Here is an 18,624-nt window from a genome sequence, read left to right as displayed (position 1 = left end):
GAGGTATAATAATGCTAAATATATCAACAATATTTAGCAAAGATTATTTTGAACCGTCATAGTTTTAGTTTGCCATATCTAACGTAGACCTCATCGAAAATAATTATGTTTATTATTACCTGGCCATGCATGTTTGTGAGGTTATGCGCATATAAACTGGTTAACACCTCAAGTGAACTTATGTACCAATTAACTCGTATTTCACTCACCGTTCCTAGGTGGTCATACCGTCATTTATTGATACAGCTAGTTTAGATCACGTGTGGTCTGTTTGTGGTGTTTGTTTTGTGAATCCCGTTCAGTGCCTTTTAGACAATAACCTTCTGTCTCTATACAGGGTGTCACCTGATGCGCTTTTACCTTTAGTTTCCATTGTAGTATTATCATTGTTGACATAATAAGCAGAGTTGTATTACATGTGTTCACTTGAGGTGTTAACCAGTTTATATGCACTCTATGTTTTCGAGGAATCATGTAAACATAGTTTTAACAATTGACAGGCATTGGCTTACAGTAAATTTGACGCCAGCTGCCACGCGGGAAAATTATCATGGACCCATTTTCTTGTTTTGCTTAAAAATAAACGACAGATGAGTTACAAATCAGAAATGACGTACACACATTTTTATTATTGCTTTATTTGTAAACACTCGTATTCGGCAAAATCATTCATCGGGTTACACGCTTACATACTGTCTCTATACAGGATGTAAACTTGATGCCCTTTTACCTGTAGTTTCCATTGTAATATATTATTACATGTGTGCGCATGTTTTCAAGATATCATGTAAATATCGTTTTAACAGTTGACAGGCATTGGCTTTATACATTAAATTTGACGCCAGCTGCCACGCTGGAAAATTACCATGCATCCATTTTCTGGTATTTCTTAAAAATCAACGACAGATGAGTTACAAATCAGAAATAACGTACACGCATTGTTATTATTGCTTTATTTGTAATCACACGTATTCGGCAAAATCATTCATCGGGTTACAAGCTAACATACAAGTAATTGTTTTATCAACCTTATATTTCTGATAAAACATTTGGCTACTTTTTTATAGTTTAATATGCAAAGTAGTACAACTTAAAACAATTCTAAGGACGCTAACCAAGATGCAAATGGTTTTGAGTTTGTATTTTCTTTTTACGTTTTGATAAAAAGGTATTAAAACTCGCTTTCTGAAACTTTTATCTATGTTGAATGGCAATAAAAGTTTAGCATAAATAACTAATTATATGACTAATAGGTATTACATGTCTCAAAACAATCTACTTGTCATCCAATCTCATATTTACTATAATAATAATAATAATTGATGTACATGTATTATAAATAAGGTTTATGGGGAAATATGAGTTTAATATATGAAACGAGTTACTAAATACATCGATAATGGAATGGGGCGATTGTTCAGGACTTTGTTAACGCTAAAGAAAAAAAACGTTGTTAATTTTCAAATATATATTTCTCTGGAAAGTTTATGGATCTATATATGATATCCAGTATTCCTTAAAAGACTTGATACAACTGTTCCTACTATGCTTATATTATTTAAATATATGAGCGCATCATGAAATATTTCTCCTTAAAACGACGTCGTTGTTAATTTTATCGTTGTTTACTTCCAAATCGTTACTTCTCTGTAAGTTTAACGGATGCCTTTGAGATCTGCTGTGTTTTTAACAAGATTTGAAACAGCTTTTCAGCAGTACTTGTTCATAACTAAATATGTCAGTTCAATAATCCAATAAGTCATGTTTAAAAGTTAACAATGATGTCGTAAATCACGTTAACCTGAACAAAGTTCTGAATGCTTAGCCCATTGTTAACTTGAACAAAGTTATTGAGAATCGAGCCATAGGCTAATGCAACTCTAAGCACAAATTTAGGAAAAAACAACAAAAATTGACAAAACAATGCACACTTCAGCTGATAAAATTAATGATATTAAGTACTGTTTACTCGGGAAAATACAACAACATCATATATAAAATAATTTTAAAATGAATATCACGCCGCAAAAGAACAGCTTCTGTAAATGAAAGTTTAGAAATTTAAGAAAACTTCATTCCTGACATAATAAAAAAAAACAAGTTATTTCCTCACATAGATACGTACACATCTACTTTCATCACTATTAATCAATTCTTACCTAAGTTATTTGGCGGAAATCATTTTTCTATTTTTAGTAACAATGACCTGACATAAAAAGCATGCGTTGCAAAATATGAAATGTTATGAATAATAATATTTTATAGTATGTACAGTACTGTACAAACCTTGAATAAAACTATATTTAAAACTAAATTTTAAAATAACAAACAATACATTATTCAACATTTCAACAGGCAATTATTACATGAATAATTAAATATAAAAATAAACAACAAAGTGCTAGCACGTCTATACAAAGTAAATTGTGCACTACAAAAATAAAAACTTACTTCTACAATAATAATAATATACATACTAATTTTAATATACATAAAACTATATAGATTTCTACTCTATACGCATATATTCTGAAAATATTATACAATCCACTTATCAATGAGCATAAATTTACACAATAAAACGACAAGTTTTGTCCTCACACATATAATTAACAAAGTGTAAGTACGCCTACAAAGGCTCTATTATCCCACCACAATTGAATAGACAATAAGCACATGCACATTTCCCATCACATACAATACACTAGAGCTTTTACCATAACTATTTAAAAGGCAATGGGCTGATAGTTCAAAACTTGGTTAAAATTAACTACGTTGTTAACTTTAACGTTGCTAATTTTCAAATCTTGACTCCACTGGAAGTGTAATGGATTCACTGCAGTATTTGTAACAAGCTTTGGGCTAACTGGTTCATATGTACTTGTTTTATCTAAATGTATGATCACATCATTAACTATCTGATAGCGATGTCGTTAATCACACTGTAAACAAACTTCTTAACAATTTGCTCAATATACAAGAGCAGTTCCAATCACACGTTTAAAAGTAATATGATCAAGAGTATTTCCCATCACACAGTAACAGAATATATGTATCATCATATTTTAACAACAATATGCACACCAGCGATTCCCATCACACTTCAACAGCTAATATGTACTTCAGCAATTATCATCTCACTTCCACCGATAATATGTACAAGAGCAATTCTCACCACACTTCAATAGATAACATGTACAAGAGCAAATCTCATCACTCTTCAACAGCCAATATATACAAGAGCAGTTCACATCACACCTCAACAGACCATATGTACAAGAGCATTTAACATCACACTTTAACAACGTTATGCACACGAGCGATTCCCATCTCCCAAAACAATATGAACTTTACATTTCCCACCATTCTTTAACAAACATTATGCACAATATATTTCAACTCATTCTTTTACAAAAGATATGTACAAAAGCATTTCCCATTTCACTTAAACAAATAACGTTCACAAGAACATTACCCATCACACTTTAACGAACAATATAAACTCTAGCATTTCCAACCATACTTTAACAAAAACAAATATGTAACATGTTGGCAACAGAACAATTCGATTTAATAAAAAAAAAATATTTACAATATTATTATAGGCACAAACTATTTCTTTGTTATGTCAAATTGTTCTGTTTTGTAAAACAAACTCGACCACAATGAAGCTTATCACAAGAACATACATTTTAAAAATACTTAGTTAAAACATGTAAGAAGGAAACACATAATTTGCCTATCTTTCCTTTCAAAAATCATTGTGTTTATACGTGAAAGCACTACGAGCTATTTGTGTAAATGAAGATACACCAGCTGGAGAAGAAATAGTTCTTCAAGATTATTTTTCAAGGTTTATTATTTGCCCGTGTTTTAATGGAACTATTTTATAAACATATATCATTTAACTTTTATAAATATTTTATTAACGTTTGATTAAAAGGATTTTCATTTTTCAAATAAACGATAAGTTAGGTTTATTTTCCAAAATATCTTTATCCAAACAAATGCAACCTTCTTTAATATAAAACTATTTTTCACAAAATTTACTTGTTCAAAAGTGAGGTGTGTAGTTTTGATCAAGGGAAAGTAACCAGAAATAATTTCAAAAGTATTTTTTTCAAGTTGATATTTTCATTCCTTAGTTTGTAGTGAACATTTTCACTGTTGTTATGTCACTGATGGATTTTTTTCAGCGAAAAGCATAAAAGAAATATATATTTAACAAATCGATGAATGACTATCGTTTGAATACATTGATTGAAGTAATCTAGAACGTTGCAGACAATTTATTCTATCATATAATTATATTTGCTTTGTTTAATTAAACATTACTGTTGCATTTTTAATCCTATATGCACTCTTTGCATGATTCAACAGAAAGTAGAAAGAGATCATGCGTCTTAACAATTTAAGAAACATACATTAAGGTCACAACATAGAGCTAAACAAGGTTTAGGTTTCAGAGTTTTTAAACCGCGTTACACAAACTAGCCATATGTTCGTAGCAAGCGGACATTGACGAAAAGTACTTGAGACATTTCCAGCACATATGAGAACCACACTTGCACGTAATGTGATAACAACCATCGATCTTCTCGATACTTATATTACAAACAGGGCAACTCTTTCGGTTCTGAGGATCTTCTTTTATCCATCTTAGCATGGAGTCTTCGTCCTTTTTCACACGTTCGTACATGTCGCAGGTCAGACCTTCGTGGATTCCATTATGGCACTTGGTGCACGTTAAAGCATGACAAAGACCACATTCAAACCTTCCTTTTGATACTTTGTATTCCATATTGCAATTCGGCGTTGGACAAAACTTGTACTCTTTGTTGTGCCTTCTGACGAAGCTTGTCAGAGATGCCTGGACAATTCTGACGGCATGATCAGGCTATTTCTGATTTGAAAATTGAAGTCACGAGCAACGAAACCTTTGTCGCACTTTTCTACCGCACAGCTGACCGGAAATTCTTTATTTTGTATGGCAACTCTAACTTGGGTCGTTAGGCAGGTTTCACAATATGCATGGCCGCAGTATTCAAGACGATACATATCTGATTCATCTATAGGGGTCAGACATACTGGACAATCCGGCAAATCTGTGCAAGCATTCGCGGTAGTTTTGGCATTTGACAGAGACTCTTTAAGCTCCCGAATTATTGATATTGCTTTTACAAGGGCGTCATCTTTACCAGACATCGATATTTCATGGTATCGAAAATTCAATGTTATAGATGACAGACCGGTTTCAGTTTTCAATTTATCAAAACTCAAACCATACTTCACCACCAATGCCTTCATTAAACCGGGTGGGTTTTCTTCCCCTTTCAGGCTAAATTTAGTCTCCCTTAATTCAGTGCATCTCAGAACCTCTGTTTTTATAAGTTCAATCGATTTATCTTTCGAATCTGTACTTCCCTGGACAGTAATCTGCATGCGCCTTTCATCAAGAATTATGATCGCACCAGTTAATTTTTCGATTCCTCTTATCTTCGCACGACCTTCAGCAATAAATAACACTTGCATGTTGTTTAATACATCTTCATCCAACACTTCGCCATGAACAAGTTTGTCAAATGCAATTTTCGCCTTTGCCAGTTTTTGTAAAGTATTGGACTTTATATCCAAGGAATAGTGGCCAGATTTCAACGACCTTATCTCAACCGTTGTGGACTGACATTGCGTTTGATACATTTCCACCTTTTCATTTATGTCTTGTTTCAGAACATGAAACAAGGACCCTTTTACATGCACAGATGATTTGTAGTCAACCATCGCGCGTACTTTGCAGCCATTGATATAACTATATCCACTATTTATCTTGTTAGCAACATCTTCGCACATGTCTGCGTCATTGTAAGTGGCAAATGCGTTAGCAGTCACTGTTTGTTGTTTGTACTCCCGTACATTTAATCGGAAATGATCCGGTCTGGACAACGTAGACAACATATTCGTCATCTCTGTTCGTACCAATCCAAGTTCATTCGTTCGAAGAGGACAATTTACTCGCGGGATAATAACGTTGAAACGACTTTTAGAATTATCAACACCAAGTGAATGTGCGAGTGCTTCTTTGACATCTTCCTCACAAGCATTCAAAGAGAGTCCAGTTATGCAAAGATCGGACTTCTTTACATCTGGGCGTTGTTTGGCTGGCTTGATAGAACTAATCTTGTCCAATACCTGTATCCTCAAGTTACTTAAGAGAGTAACGTCTTCTGGTTTGTTACAAGACACGAAACCAATTCCTTTTCCCATACGACGTGTCCAGCTAAGCTTTATGGTTAAACCTTGTTGGTTTGGTGTTCTGCAGAAAAAGTAATTGGAACGAGAGAAAACAACCTGTCATCTTCTTTCATAACGCCAGTTACAGCTTTCTTCGCATCGCTTTCATTTGCAAATGTAACTTTTCCCCAAAATATACTGCTTTTGCTCTTCGGTCCTGTTGTTTGCCATATCTGCTCTAGTGGTCCGTACTTTGACAATGCGCTGTGTACCTCGTCATCCGCTATGGGATATTTACCAGACTCGTTCTCCTTGATGTTACAGGCTCTGTATTGATCAGGCATCAATATATCAGCAACCTCACCACCTTCTTTTATAACCACCCTAACGCCTGATTTGCCCAAGGCCTCTTCTATTCGTTCGTTCAATAGCTGAGCTGGTAATGGTTTGAGGTTTTCCTTAAGTATGTCCAACGCAACCTCAGAATATTGTGAGACAGCAAACAACACTATTTCACCTCTCCGTTTATTTGCTTCAATTATCACAATGGAACCGTTGCAAACATCTTGAATGTTCGCTTCTAATGACTTTCGATCCTTGTGCATTGGTCCAACAAACTTCCAAAACACATGTTTCCCAATTGGAATTGTGCATACCCGTTCAATACGTTGATTGGCCAATGCTGTTCTGTTCAGTTTAATTTTGTTTGAGCCCTCGGCCTCCTCAATGTATTGTTCTGGAACTGGCGTTATCTCAGTGATAAAATCTGAAGAGGTTTTCAAAACTTTGTTGAAGATTATCCATTCAGGTTGAAGGCCTAACGAAATCAGGGCTGAAGAAGGGTGTATCTGTACCCTGTGATTGCGGTTTACAATCAGGTATCCTGCACTTTCATGACCAAGATAATAACCTAGGTTAGAGTACATGCATTCAAAAATCAACTTTCCTATACGTGACTCGGCCTCAGCTACTTCAATAAACTCATGCTGAATTTTCACATCCAACTCTCTCTTCAGTGATGTACATATTTCATTGACCATGTCCCGAACGACTTTCATTGATTTTCCATTCACACTATTTGCATTACACCATTTGCCCTTTCCCTTTTCGTTGACTTTATCCCACTCTCTATATACTGATAACATAGTCAGTAAGTCACCTCCAATGTGACAGAACTCTAGCTTCTTCATATCAGCTAGTTTTTTCTCTTCATCTGAACCAGCGCGGAAAAACACTTGTTGATTGCAACAAGTTGCAATGACACACGATTCAAGAGGAACTCCCATATCAATTCCCGTTTTAACCATCAACCCAAGCCTTGGTTCAATAGGGAGTCGCACTATCCATTCTCCTAGCTCAGTAATTCCATCCTCGTCAACAGCTCCAATACTCATTAGCTCTTCGACTGCGCTTTTCATTGCCGCTTCTGAGGGTGACTGAACATAATCAAAGTCAACAGGATTTACCTTCATTTGCAAAAGTTTCAAAATACCTTGAGTAACATGGATACGTAATATTTCAGGCGTTCCAGATTTATCCATTTTGCTGAAGTCCGTTTGGGCATAGAGTCTGTAACATGTTCCTGGCGCAGTTCTTCCTGCCCTTCCTTTACGCTGATTGGCGGAGCTCTTGCTTACCGACACAACGTCCAGAGAACTCATGTTCCGTTTTGGATCAAATCGCATTTCTTTTGCCAGCCCAGTGTCTATCACATACTTAATGCCATCTATGGTGATTGAAGTCTCAGCAATGTTAGTCGAGAAAATGACCTTTCGCTTTCCCTTCTGAGTTGGGTCGAAAACAAGTTGTTGCTCCTCTGGCTTTAATCTTCTGTGTAGCGGAAAACAGATGCAAGTTTGGTCTCCGCATTTTTGTTTGAATCGTTCCGCACACCGTGTTGTCTCAATAGCAGATGTAAGAAAGACAAGGATATCCCCAGAATTTACATCAGTTGTTGTGTGGATGTCGATGGCTTTTTGAAGAGCTTTCTTCTCAAAATCGTTTGGATATGGGCTATCGTTCATTTCGTCATGATCCCAAATGACATCTACGGGAAATGCACGACCGGAAACACTCAAAACCGGGCAATTAAGTGGTCCCCCAAAGTACTGAACAAATATGTCTGGGTAAATGGTGGCAGAAGTCACAATGACTTTGAATTCCGGCCTGGTTTTCATACACTGCTTAAGAAGTCCTAAAAGCAAATCGGTGTGAATGCTTCTCTCATGGGCCTCATCGATAATTACACAAGAGTACTTTGTCAACGACCTATCTGCTAAACATTCATTCAGTAACAAATGGTCAGTCATGTACAAAACCTTTGTGATCTCTGTTTTCTTCATCTGCATGCCTACTTGGTAGCCAACGATTTGTCCAACGCTTGAGGCTAGTTCTTTGGATACATGGGTCGCCAGACTGATTGCTGCAATCTTTCTAGGCTGAGTGCAAGCAATAAGGCCTTTGTCTGAAAAGTAGAATGTTATATAAAGCTCATCCTCGATCAATCTACGCAGTTACTTCAAACAAAAGCAGCTGCTGTCGTAAGACAGCGTGCTCGAATATCCACTCTGTCTAAACTGATTAGCATGCATGCTTGATGAAACACGTTGAATCTAAAACAGGGCATATTGGGAAACATAACTTAAATAATTGTTTTATGGTCTTAAAAGAAAAGCGTTAATATAATGATAATTGTATAGACATTCTAGTGATATGACTATGGTCCCAACATGCCGATCACCTTTATTAATCCTTTCAAAGTCAATTAGAAGCCAAACTTTGTAGTAAGGATTGTGGCCTTGAACACTTAGGTGAAAAATCATAACACTAGCATTAACGCTTTTATGATATAAATGAATATTCGCAAATGCCGCAAAACTTTAATTATTTATATTAATTGTCTGAGGGGTGAAGAAACATAAATATTGCAGTTAAAGTTTTACGGCGTTGTTACTTGATCGTTATACATAAAAGGATGTCATAGAGCAAAAACGTGCCGAAAATGTCAGTCAGCGGCCATAATTTGTGTAGATGATCATATAAAGTATTATTAATCAACTATAATGTATTTGGCGCGATACGGGGACAATCGCGGTACCAATACCAGACAATTGAAGACAATTTATTTCAAAACTCGGCCAATATCAACCAAACTCGGCCAATATCAACCAAACTCGGCCAATATGAGATTCCTCCATTTTGATCTACGAAATAAAAACGAAAAGACATGCTTCCTTAGACTGTACAGTGCTTTATTCATAAGTATGTGCAATGTCACTATAGGATGCATGCCAAAATCAGCAAAGTCAAGTCTAGAAAATAAACAAGCTTCAAATACACTTGTATAAACTTGAGGTAAGTTATAAGAATATTTTTTTAAGCAAAATGGCGAACCATACGTGGTAGTTACTTAGTAAACTAATTCGAGCTCAGGCAAATACAGCTAACCTCGGACAAATTACTGGGCCAATATGAAATCACCTTATTATTCATAGTTATAAGAATGTTTTTTTTTAACCAAAATGGCGAACCATACGTGGTAGTTAATTAATAAACTAATTCGAGCTCAGGCAAATACAGCTAACCTCGGACAAATAACTGGGCCAATATGAAATCACCTTATTATTCATATTATAATTTAACTTCTGTGATGGTGTTAAGTATAACGTCAAAATGAATGAACGGTATTCGAGATACAAGCTATCACAGAATTAACGAATAGCCCAGATTTTACTTTACAAAGGATGGCTAAATGAGTTGTGGAATTTACGAGCGAAATGGTTCATTAACGGTCGGTGCACAACAGATCATATGGACTAACATTCCTATGATATGGATGAGTGTAGTTGCAATATGTGTTACACGCAACACAATATCTTTCAGACCATTATATATTAAATAAAGGTTAAAAATCCATTTTTGAACAGAGTGAAATGTGATACAAATGGCAGTTGCTGAGCAGACCATGCTGATCAACATTTTTATGAATTTTCATGAGTGTAAGTGCATAACGTTTGGAGCTACATGCGACAAAATATTTTTCAAACCATTTTTTTATCATTAAAGGCCATAACAAGGGTTAAACGATGTGAATTGTCGAACAAAATGCATGTGCACAATTTTCCATGCTCACTTTCATGCGTATATGTGCAATACATTCTGAGCTATATGCGACAGAAGATGTTATAAACGGACGTGACTGCACAGGACAATTGCAACACCTTATAAACCCAAATATATCAATCAGGGGGTATACAATTGAGAGTCAGTGTTACATTTTGAGTACGTGTATCAATTATCTAATATCTAATTAACGTTAATATATTTTTTTCTTTTCTATTAAATTATTAAACTGCATACTTTTGAAAATAATGAGATTTACTACCCTGAATTTTATGAATTGTAAATGTCTGCCATCATGAGACTATACAAATATATTTATAAATACATTAAATACCTCCAAATCCTGCTTGGTACAGGTACTGGACCATCTGCGTGGATTTTCCCGACCCTGTTTCGCCAATGATCACAGAAACTTGGTTGTTCCGTATAGTTGTTATGATGTCTTCTCTTCTTGCATACATCGGTAGGGCTGCTTCTAAACGCCGGCACTCGACCCCAAGAGCCTTTCGAATTTCTTTTAAATCATTAACGAATCTATCGCTCTGTATGATATCTTCAATTTTTGTTTTCATGGCTTTGATGTATTTACAAAACTCTCCTTTTTGTGATTGCAGCTCCTGCAACTTGTCATCCAAAGCCGACTTCTTGCTTGAAAGATTGTCAAACTGATTGATTGGAATTTGCTTTCCGCGATGCAAATCGTTGTCTATTTCCACCATTTCATTTTCCGTTTGCTTAATTTTTGCATCATGTTTGTCCACAACTAGTTCTGTTGTTTCAATCAATTCTTCAAGAGCTCTTTGAAATTCAGCCTGACGTTTGTTTGTCAGGTTCTCACCTAGAGCTTTTTCCTTGCTAAAGAATCCATGTATTTTACTCGACGAGACTTTGTTGGAACTGTGCAGAAGATTCACAGCTCTTTTGGCAGTGTTTGCACTTTCAAATGACGCTGATATCAAGGTGCAGCCTTCGCTTGATCCTACCATTTTCTCCACACATTTAACCTCTAAGGTCAACCACTTCGGTCTATCTATCCGATGATATAAAAGATCTTGAAATCTCCGCTCATTTGAAACTTCATCACAAACCACAAAAAAAAACCTGTGTATGTTTTCTTTTGTCATCAGTTTTCCTCGTATTCCCGTTATTTCGAACATTTTTGTCACGTGTATTGATAGTATTTGCATTTTGTGTCCCTCCTTTACTTAGTTTATTTCTGGAAGTTCCTGTTCTGCCATTAATGTTTGCGTTTTGAGAAAAACTAAGTTTTGCTTCATTTTCTGCTCGTTTATGTTTTGCATCTACATCTGGCACTGGATCAAAACCAGCATTTGCTGTGTTTCCAATTGTTCTTGAACTCTCTGCGGATTTAAAGAATGATTTTTGTTTTGTCACGTCGGCATTGATTGGGAATCGCTTGCCTGATAAGTTGCTTTTATCTTCTGATGCTAAATTTCGCCATTCAGGGTTGTCGTACGCCAAACTCGTACTTTCACTGATTATCGATTGTCGACGAGTGTCTGTGTTTTGTTCAACATAACTTGCCTCGCGATCTTTGTTTTCAAGTATTGAATACTGCTTTTGTTTGTTTTCATACCCAAAGGTTTGTATTTCTCGACTACTACCGCTGTGTGTCCTATGTCGATCGCTGTGCCAATGACCTTGTTTTGGCTTCGCACCTCCGAATGCCTCATTTATGTTTGCAATATCTTTATCTAATGGCAAACTTCTGGGAAAATCTTGTTTATCAACAGTTATTTGGTTCACAACGTCATTGTTCATTCTTTTATCAGATGAATCTTTTGATTCATTATCAGGCTTTGTAGACAGTGAAGAAATTTGGAGAGATATAGCCAACTCATTAAAGTCATTCCCGCTGGCCATCGCTAACAAAGAAATCCGACGGTTTCCCTAAAAAATCCAACAAAAAAATGAATATACACCTTATATATATTATGATATTTTAAAGAAGGAGCTTAAAAGATATAAAACAAAAACACCACAAGCGGATGCGAAACCTCGCTGTCCAAGCAGCAAAACGACAAGCACTTATGAGGATATCAAGGGGGCCTTGCAAAACTTAATTATGTAAATTTCTTTCGTTTTCAAATTCAGGTTGTTAGGCCATCGTTCAAAACATTGTTTGCAGTAATACGACCTGACTCAAATAAAATTGTAGGCCGTGTGTGGTGTCACATTTGATACCGTTTCATTTCTACAAGAGGGCGTTAGAAGCCAAAAGGTGCATACTATAGGGGCAAATATATATAATTATAAAAACAATCCCTATCTGCCTACCCTCCCCAACAGTTGTGGGTAGGGAAACAGAAAACATTTTTTTTTAATTGTGGCCTTACCATTTTAATTTCAAATGAGACCCTTGAGGTATGAGTGTTGTCATTGTAAACATGTGTACCAAGTTTCACATTAACATCAATAAAACATAACAAGTTTGAAAACTTGTACTCATTACCCATTTAAAAATCTACGGATTTTGCAATATTGTCAACAATGCATCAGCAAGTCGACGACGACGAAATATCTCCGACTTTTTCATCAAAAGACAGACGAGCTGTAAAAACTGCAGTACACATGGTGCGACAAGTAATGAAGGTCACGGTAATTTTAAAAACAATCAGTTAATTTTACTGTAAAATATAGTTCACAATATGCCCAAAACTGCACATCAAAATCCATTTCTGTTAGTCGCAGTTCGTTTGAAAGGGTCTCCTTATTGAAATGTACAATACTATTACATCTAATCTCGATGAGGGCGTACCTTGTCAATATTGCGATGTAATGGCTTTATCCATCTTCACCGTCTTCATCACTCGATATCTGAAACAGGATGATAACAACTTATACTATGATATTGCGTTACCTTTACGTGTTTGTTAATTGACAAACTGAAATAAACAGATAGTCCAGGGCAGCAATATTGGTAAACAGCGTATATTAAAACGAGGTTTTTATTTTAATTGTAAACTAATATGATACTTCAGATGGTATATGAGCGTATGTTAAATTTGTGCAGATTTTGTGTCTTAAATCAGACCGAGCTTTTGTAAGTTACATGATCCAATTAGCGAAAGGAAAATTGATATTAATACAAGTGTTAACTTTCTAAAACCTCTTGTAAATTTCAAAGAATACAGTTTCTACAAAGGACTGAAATATGAAAACAATCGCCGAAAAAAAGTGTTGATTCAAAGAGGTTTAAATATTATACTGTTTGACTTTGTTGTTACTTTATTGTAAGGATATTCACCCTCAGGGACAAAGTTACCCCTGTGGGCAAACGAACCACAGGTGAAAATATGTGCGTAAGAACGCTAATACCCAGGGGGGGGGGGCGGGTAAATTTACCAATGGTACAAACTTGCCCCTAATCTGGAGTAGGGGTAAATTGGGGTACCCGTGGTATTTCATGATAATTTAATTTTGAGTATTTGTTTAATTTTGCACTGCTAAACGGTATAAAAGTAAAGAAGGAAAATCTATATGAATGCAAGTTTGTTTACTCTTTAAAACCTCTTTTAAATTTCAAAGAATACTGTTTTTACAAAGAATTGAAACATGTATTTGTGTAAATCTTTTGTTTTCAAGTTAAGCTATTTAGTCTTTCTTGGACGCTCATACGCAATCAAATGGAATGCTAAACTTTCAAATGTGTTTGCCTATAAACGCTGTCGCACTCCTATTTCAGCTGATACTTAACAAGTTACCAACTTTACATACTCTTCATTTTCGTTCCAGTAAAATAAACGTGAATACGTGCAAGCAAGTAAGTTCATGTTCTAATCTACCATATGAACGCGCCCAAGAATACACCAGGTGCAAATTTTCCCAGGTCGCATTTAAACATATAATTTTATAGATATATACGATATAACTGTTGTATGATGCATTTAAGCATCAAGTTCAATTTCATTTGAATACCAAAATACAAATATGACCAATTTCGACAAGGCTATTACTTATTTCTTCATTTTATTGAAAAAGTCATAACACTAATGAAATCAATTACCACATATTATTTCATTTCATCTCTTTCCAAATATTTAAATTAAAAGCTTACGATACAATACCCCTACTTTAGCGCATCCTGTACTTAACAAGCTTCATATACAATATGTGTGTGAGTTTCCTCCAGTCCTATACAGCCAGAATTATCACCACTCAAACTTAACCAGTGTTTTTCTAACCTGATGAGTTAATATTTCAGCCCCCCCCCCCCCCCTCCCTGAAAACATTCTTCCCCAGGTCCAATAACGATTAAGAAAGCCAAATCGTGTTTCTATAAGAACACTAAGTGTCTCAAACCTCATAAGGCGGCAATTTCAAATTGTATCTTGTAGACAAAACAGGTCTCCGGCAGCTTTCTATACACTTATTGTTGTTACAGTCAAGAGAGCTCATTCAACCATGTTTTAGCTTCCATCTAACCAAATCTGTCATACAGCCACCATAGATTGTTCTCAATATTTATGCGATATCGGTTCTCAAGTCGATCCAGCACCATGTTAATCCAAATTTCCCCTATGTTTTATGTAGTGTAAAACATACCACATGGTGAACACCAAAATAGCATTTAAAATGGCATTCCTAACCACAGAAGCCTTTAGTGAATACAATAAAGCATTTTTTATATACAAACAAACCTCAAAGGGTCTATACTTAAGTCAGTCCAGTTCTCTATTGCATTAATGTTTGCTACAATAAAACAAATTGAGAGCCAAACAAACGCATGTGTAGCTCCACTGTGCTACATTGATCGCAACCAGTAATTACATTCAGAGCAAAACAAACAAAGTGTTTATAATAAAGCCTTTGCAATGCCAACAAGATAACATTTTAAATTTATCAGCCAAATTTGGCGCAACACATACCCTTGTTCTGCTATCATTAAGCAAACTCAGTACCAAATAGAACACGTGATGGTAGCCAAACAGCCAATTTGATAACAGAACCACACATATGCAGCTCAAATTAAGCCCACTAAACTTCAAACAGACCACATTGCCGCAACCATGAAGCCCATTTAATGATAATCAAACGGATTTATTTATTGCTCTAATAAAGACTATTCTGTGCCCAAAAACAGTTTGGCGACCATTCATCGCTTAGAAATAATATGAGTATTTCTTATTAAAAGCCTACTAAATTCCAAAAGCGCCACATTTTGACAACCATAAACCCCATTCAAAGCCAAAATAAACACAAGTGAAACTTTTATAAAGCACAATCAGTGCCGAATAGCACGTTCAGAGCCCAACAAACATGACTATATGCAGCTCTTATTAAGACTTAAAGAGTGCATACTTTTGCCCCATTCAGTGCCAAACAAACCGAAAAGGCCAAATTACTAAACATTTTGGCAACCATAAAGCCCATTCAAAGCCAACCAAACCAATGTTCAGCTCTATCTTTAAAACAAATAATCAATGTCACGTGGTAGCCATATTGGCTTTGGTGGACGTATTAGAGATTTTCTGAGAGGGTCCTTACTCTAACTTTGACACCAGTAGTTTACTAAATTATGTTAACCATTCTATAAAAAGAAAGCTGATGTAAATGAATATTCAATTTACATTCATGTTGTCTAAGATTGGATACACACATATTGAATAAGCATCAAATTGTGTGGGCTTTTTGTTCTTTGAACGTTAAATTGCCTTGAACTTGAGCTAATCAATGCAGCATATAACTTGGAACTTGAAAAACTTGGAAAAAGAGCAATATACAATGAAGTAAATAGTCTTATCAATTTGAATGTGTGCAATGTTTAGAGACAAAATAAGATATTTCTGGCGGCCATCTTGAACGCTATATAGTATTTCATGGTCCTAATTATACAGAGGTTATATGAAATCAAGTTCAAAAACGTCTGTTATACTGTAAAAATATAAAAAGATGTTATTTTGTAGGTTGTTATGAGTATCAACTTATGAACTAGAGACTAATTGTTTAGCGATTTTGACTTGTTATACTTATGGCTATGGTAAGCGTCAACTAAGTCGGGATATTATTAAGTAACAAGAGTAATGTTTCACCAATAGGATCAAGATCTGAGATTATTCAGTAGTATCAAGCGAAATGATTACCAATAGGATGCAGATATGATATGTTTCAGAAGTATCAAGGGTAATGTTTAACCAATAGGATCAGGATCTGTGATTATTAAGTTGGTTAAAAAGAGGAATTAATAAAAAAATATTATCAGAAATATCAAATCAATAAATTGCAAATAAAATTACTAAAAATAGGCTTTTTTCAGAAACAAAAATGAAATATCTATTTTTGAAAAATGAAAGATTATCAAGGAATAAGAAATTTTTTCGGAAATAGACTTTTGAACAAAATTGGTGAGAGACAAATAAACCAGCACACACCGCTGTTGTTGTTTTCCTCCTTTTCCCTCGAATCACTCCTTTGCTGAGGATAATTTAATATCTTAGTATCACTGTCTTTGTAATATGCACAATTCCTCAGAGGTTTTCACTTCATAAAATTTTAACACAACAGTAAATAACAAAGTACATGATGTAGTATAGATTAAATTCAGCGGTCAAAACAAAATTAAAAGACAATTATTTAAAAATAACTACTATTTCACAAAATCTGTTCTTTTTGTGATAATCTGTTTTCAGAAAAACGAGATGATATACGACCATCTCTCAATTTTGACCTCCTGTTTTGCTGATAAGACGAAGATTTTCAAAAGTTACCCCCGCCAATATACGTTTCCTGTAACGCCAAATTCAGGACCCACCCATGTAGCATATTAACTAATAGCGGCAAGCCCAAGAGCACTACATTAGACCCAAGACAGACTATCTGTTAATTTGTTTATTTTAAAGAAGGCTTCAGAAATGTTCTGAAAATAAATTTCATGGAAAATTCAAACTTTCGATTTTGATTTTCTAAAATTTTACTATAGTAATAAAACATTAACCAGGTGAAAGCAATTAAAAGTCCACTGGTGAATATCACCTCAAATTAGTCCATAATTGTAAATAATACTATAATTATGACCATATACTTGTACATACTTTATAATAAAACATGTACATGAACGACCTTTATATCATTTTAAACACTCACAATAGCTTACTGTTACACTTATTTATATTTACCAGTATATTTGCATAAGATAAGATAACTACGGGTTTAAATCAGCGAGGTATCTTTTTATCTCAATATATCATTCATTTTAATAAATAGATCCGAAATCTGATAAAAACAAATTCGTAAAATTACCTTATTACCCTAAAAGTTGTTGTAAACGCTGAATCGTTTTCTTCTAACAAGAGTGTTCCTGAAAAACATAAAAAACTTGAAATAGTTTATATTTTAGCCTTGTCTAACAATTTTTGCAATGTGGAAGGCACTAAACATATGACAAACATTTCCCTTCCATTCCTGGAACGTTGTACTAAGTAATATCATAAAATTTAACTGAAACGTTTTTGACAATAATAATTCAAGCCCTTAAAGGTAGCGCCTTAGTTTACATTATGTATTCATTTTTCGATCCAAACAGCTTAGTCAGAAATCGGGTTAGATTCACTACCGTTACAAAACGAAGATCATCAATTTGACTTAAATTAACGTTTAGTTAATTGCAGATACTACCTCGTAGAGTATATACAATAATTGATACAATACATACAAATACAGCAATAGTTTACCTTGCCAATCACCATGTCCACATTTCATTTATGACTAAGATGATTTTCTGAAAATATACTTGTTATATTCCCACACTGTGCAGGCACTACGATACACATCAATGTGTTCCTTGAATTATGCAAACAGAAACAGAAAGCATTTTACATAATGTTAGTTTTATCTAGAATGTGCATTACTTGCAGCACAGTGGTAGCAATTTTCCAAGGATGTAAACTGATGCCATATGAGGTGAGATCAGGTTGAATACGTGTCTGGAAATTATTGATGCTTTCTGGTGTTAAACTAATTACAAAAATGGCTCAGTTTGTAAACATTTTAAAGGAATCTAAATGCCAAAATAATTTATGTGAGAGACAGAGACAGTATCTTTATTTTTTAAACAAAACATTTTTTTCCAATGTATATATTCTTCCATGTTACTGTACAGTATTTAATAAATAAACGGCTGGGTTGCATATCCCACTGCGGGTTGATATTATATGTTACGGGGTTAGCAAGTGACCCGAAATTTGATATCCGGGGCATGGAAAACCATACCGGGTGAGAGGCTGTCACCTGATATCACCCGATATGGTTTTC

The 18,624-nt window shown here is 34.9% G+C and overlaps 1 protein-coding gene across 2 annotated transcripts; it reads right to left on the bottom strand.

Moving 5' to 3' along the window:
- Positions 1–6,275: 6,275 nt before the first annotated feature.
- LOC128220225 (uncharacterized) lies at positions 6,276–18,079 on the bottom strand. 2 transcript variants are annotated; one of them, XM_052928523.1, is made up of 5 exons: positions 18,045–18,079; positions 17,614–17,671; positions 13,133–13,191; positions 10,688–12,264; positions 6,276–8,695 (listed from the first exon to the last, which is right to left on the bottom strand). In XM_052928523.1, the coding sequence occupies exons 4-5, from the start codon at positions 11,538–11,540 to the stop codon at positions 6,291–6,293; spliced, it is 3,258 nt and encodes a 1,085-aa protein (XP_052784483.1). In that variant the 5' UTR covers positions 11,541–12,264; positions 13,133–13,191; positions 17,614–17,671; positions 18,045–18,079; the 3' UTR covers positions 6,276–6,290. The 2 variants fall into 2 exon arrangements, with proteins under 2 accessions (XP_052784483.1, XP_052784484.1); XM_052928524.1 differs by lacking the exon at positions 18,045–18,079 and having other exon boundaries at positions 17,622–17,671.
- Between the last annotated feature and the right edge of the window lie 545 nt (positions 18,080–18,624).

The sequence above is a fragment of the Mya arenaria genome, chromosome 15 (genome assembly GCF_026914265.1).
Source record: "Mya arenaria isolate MELC-2E11 chromosome 15, ASM2691426v1".
Lineage (NCBI taxonomy): Eukaryota > Metazoa > Mollusca > Bivalvia > Myida > Myidae > Mya > Mya arenaria.
This window is presented reverse-complemented; position numbering and strand designations above follow the sequence as displayed.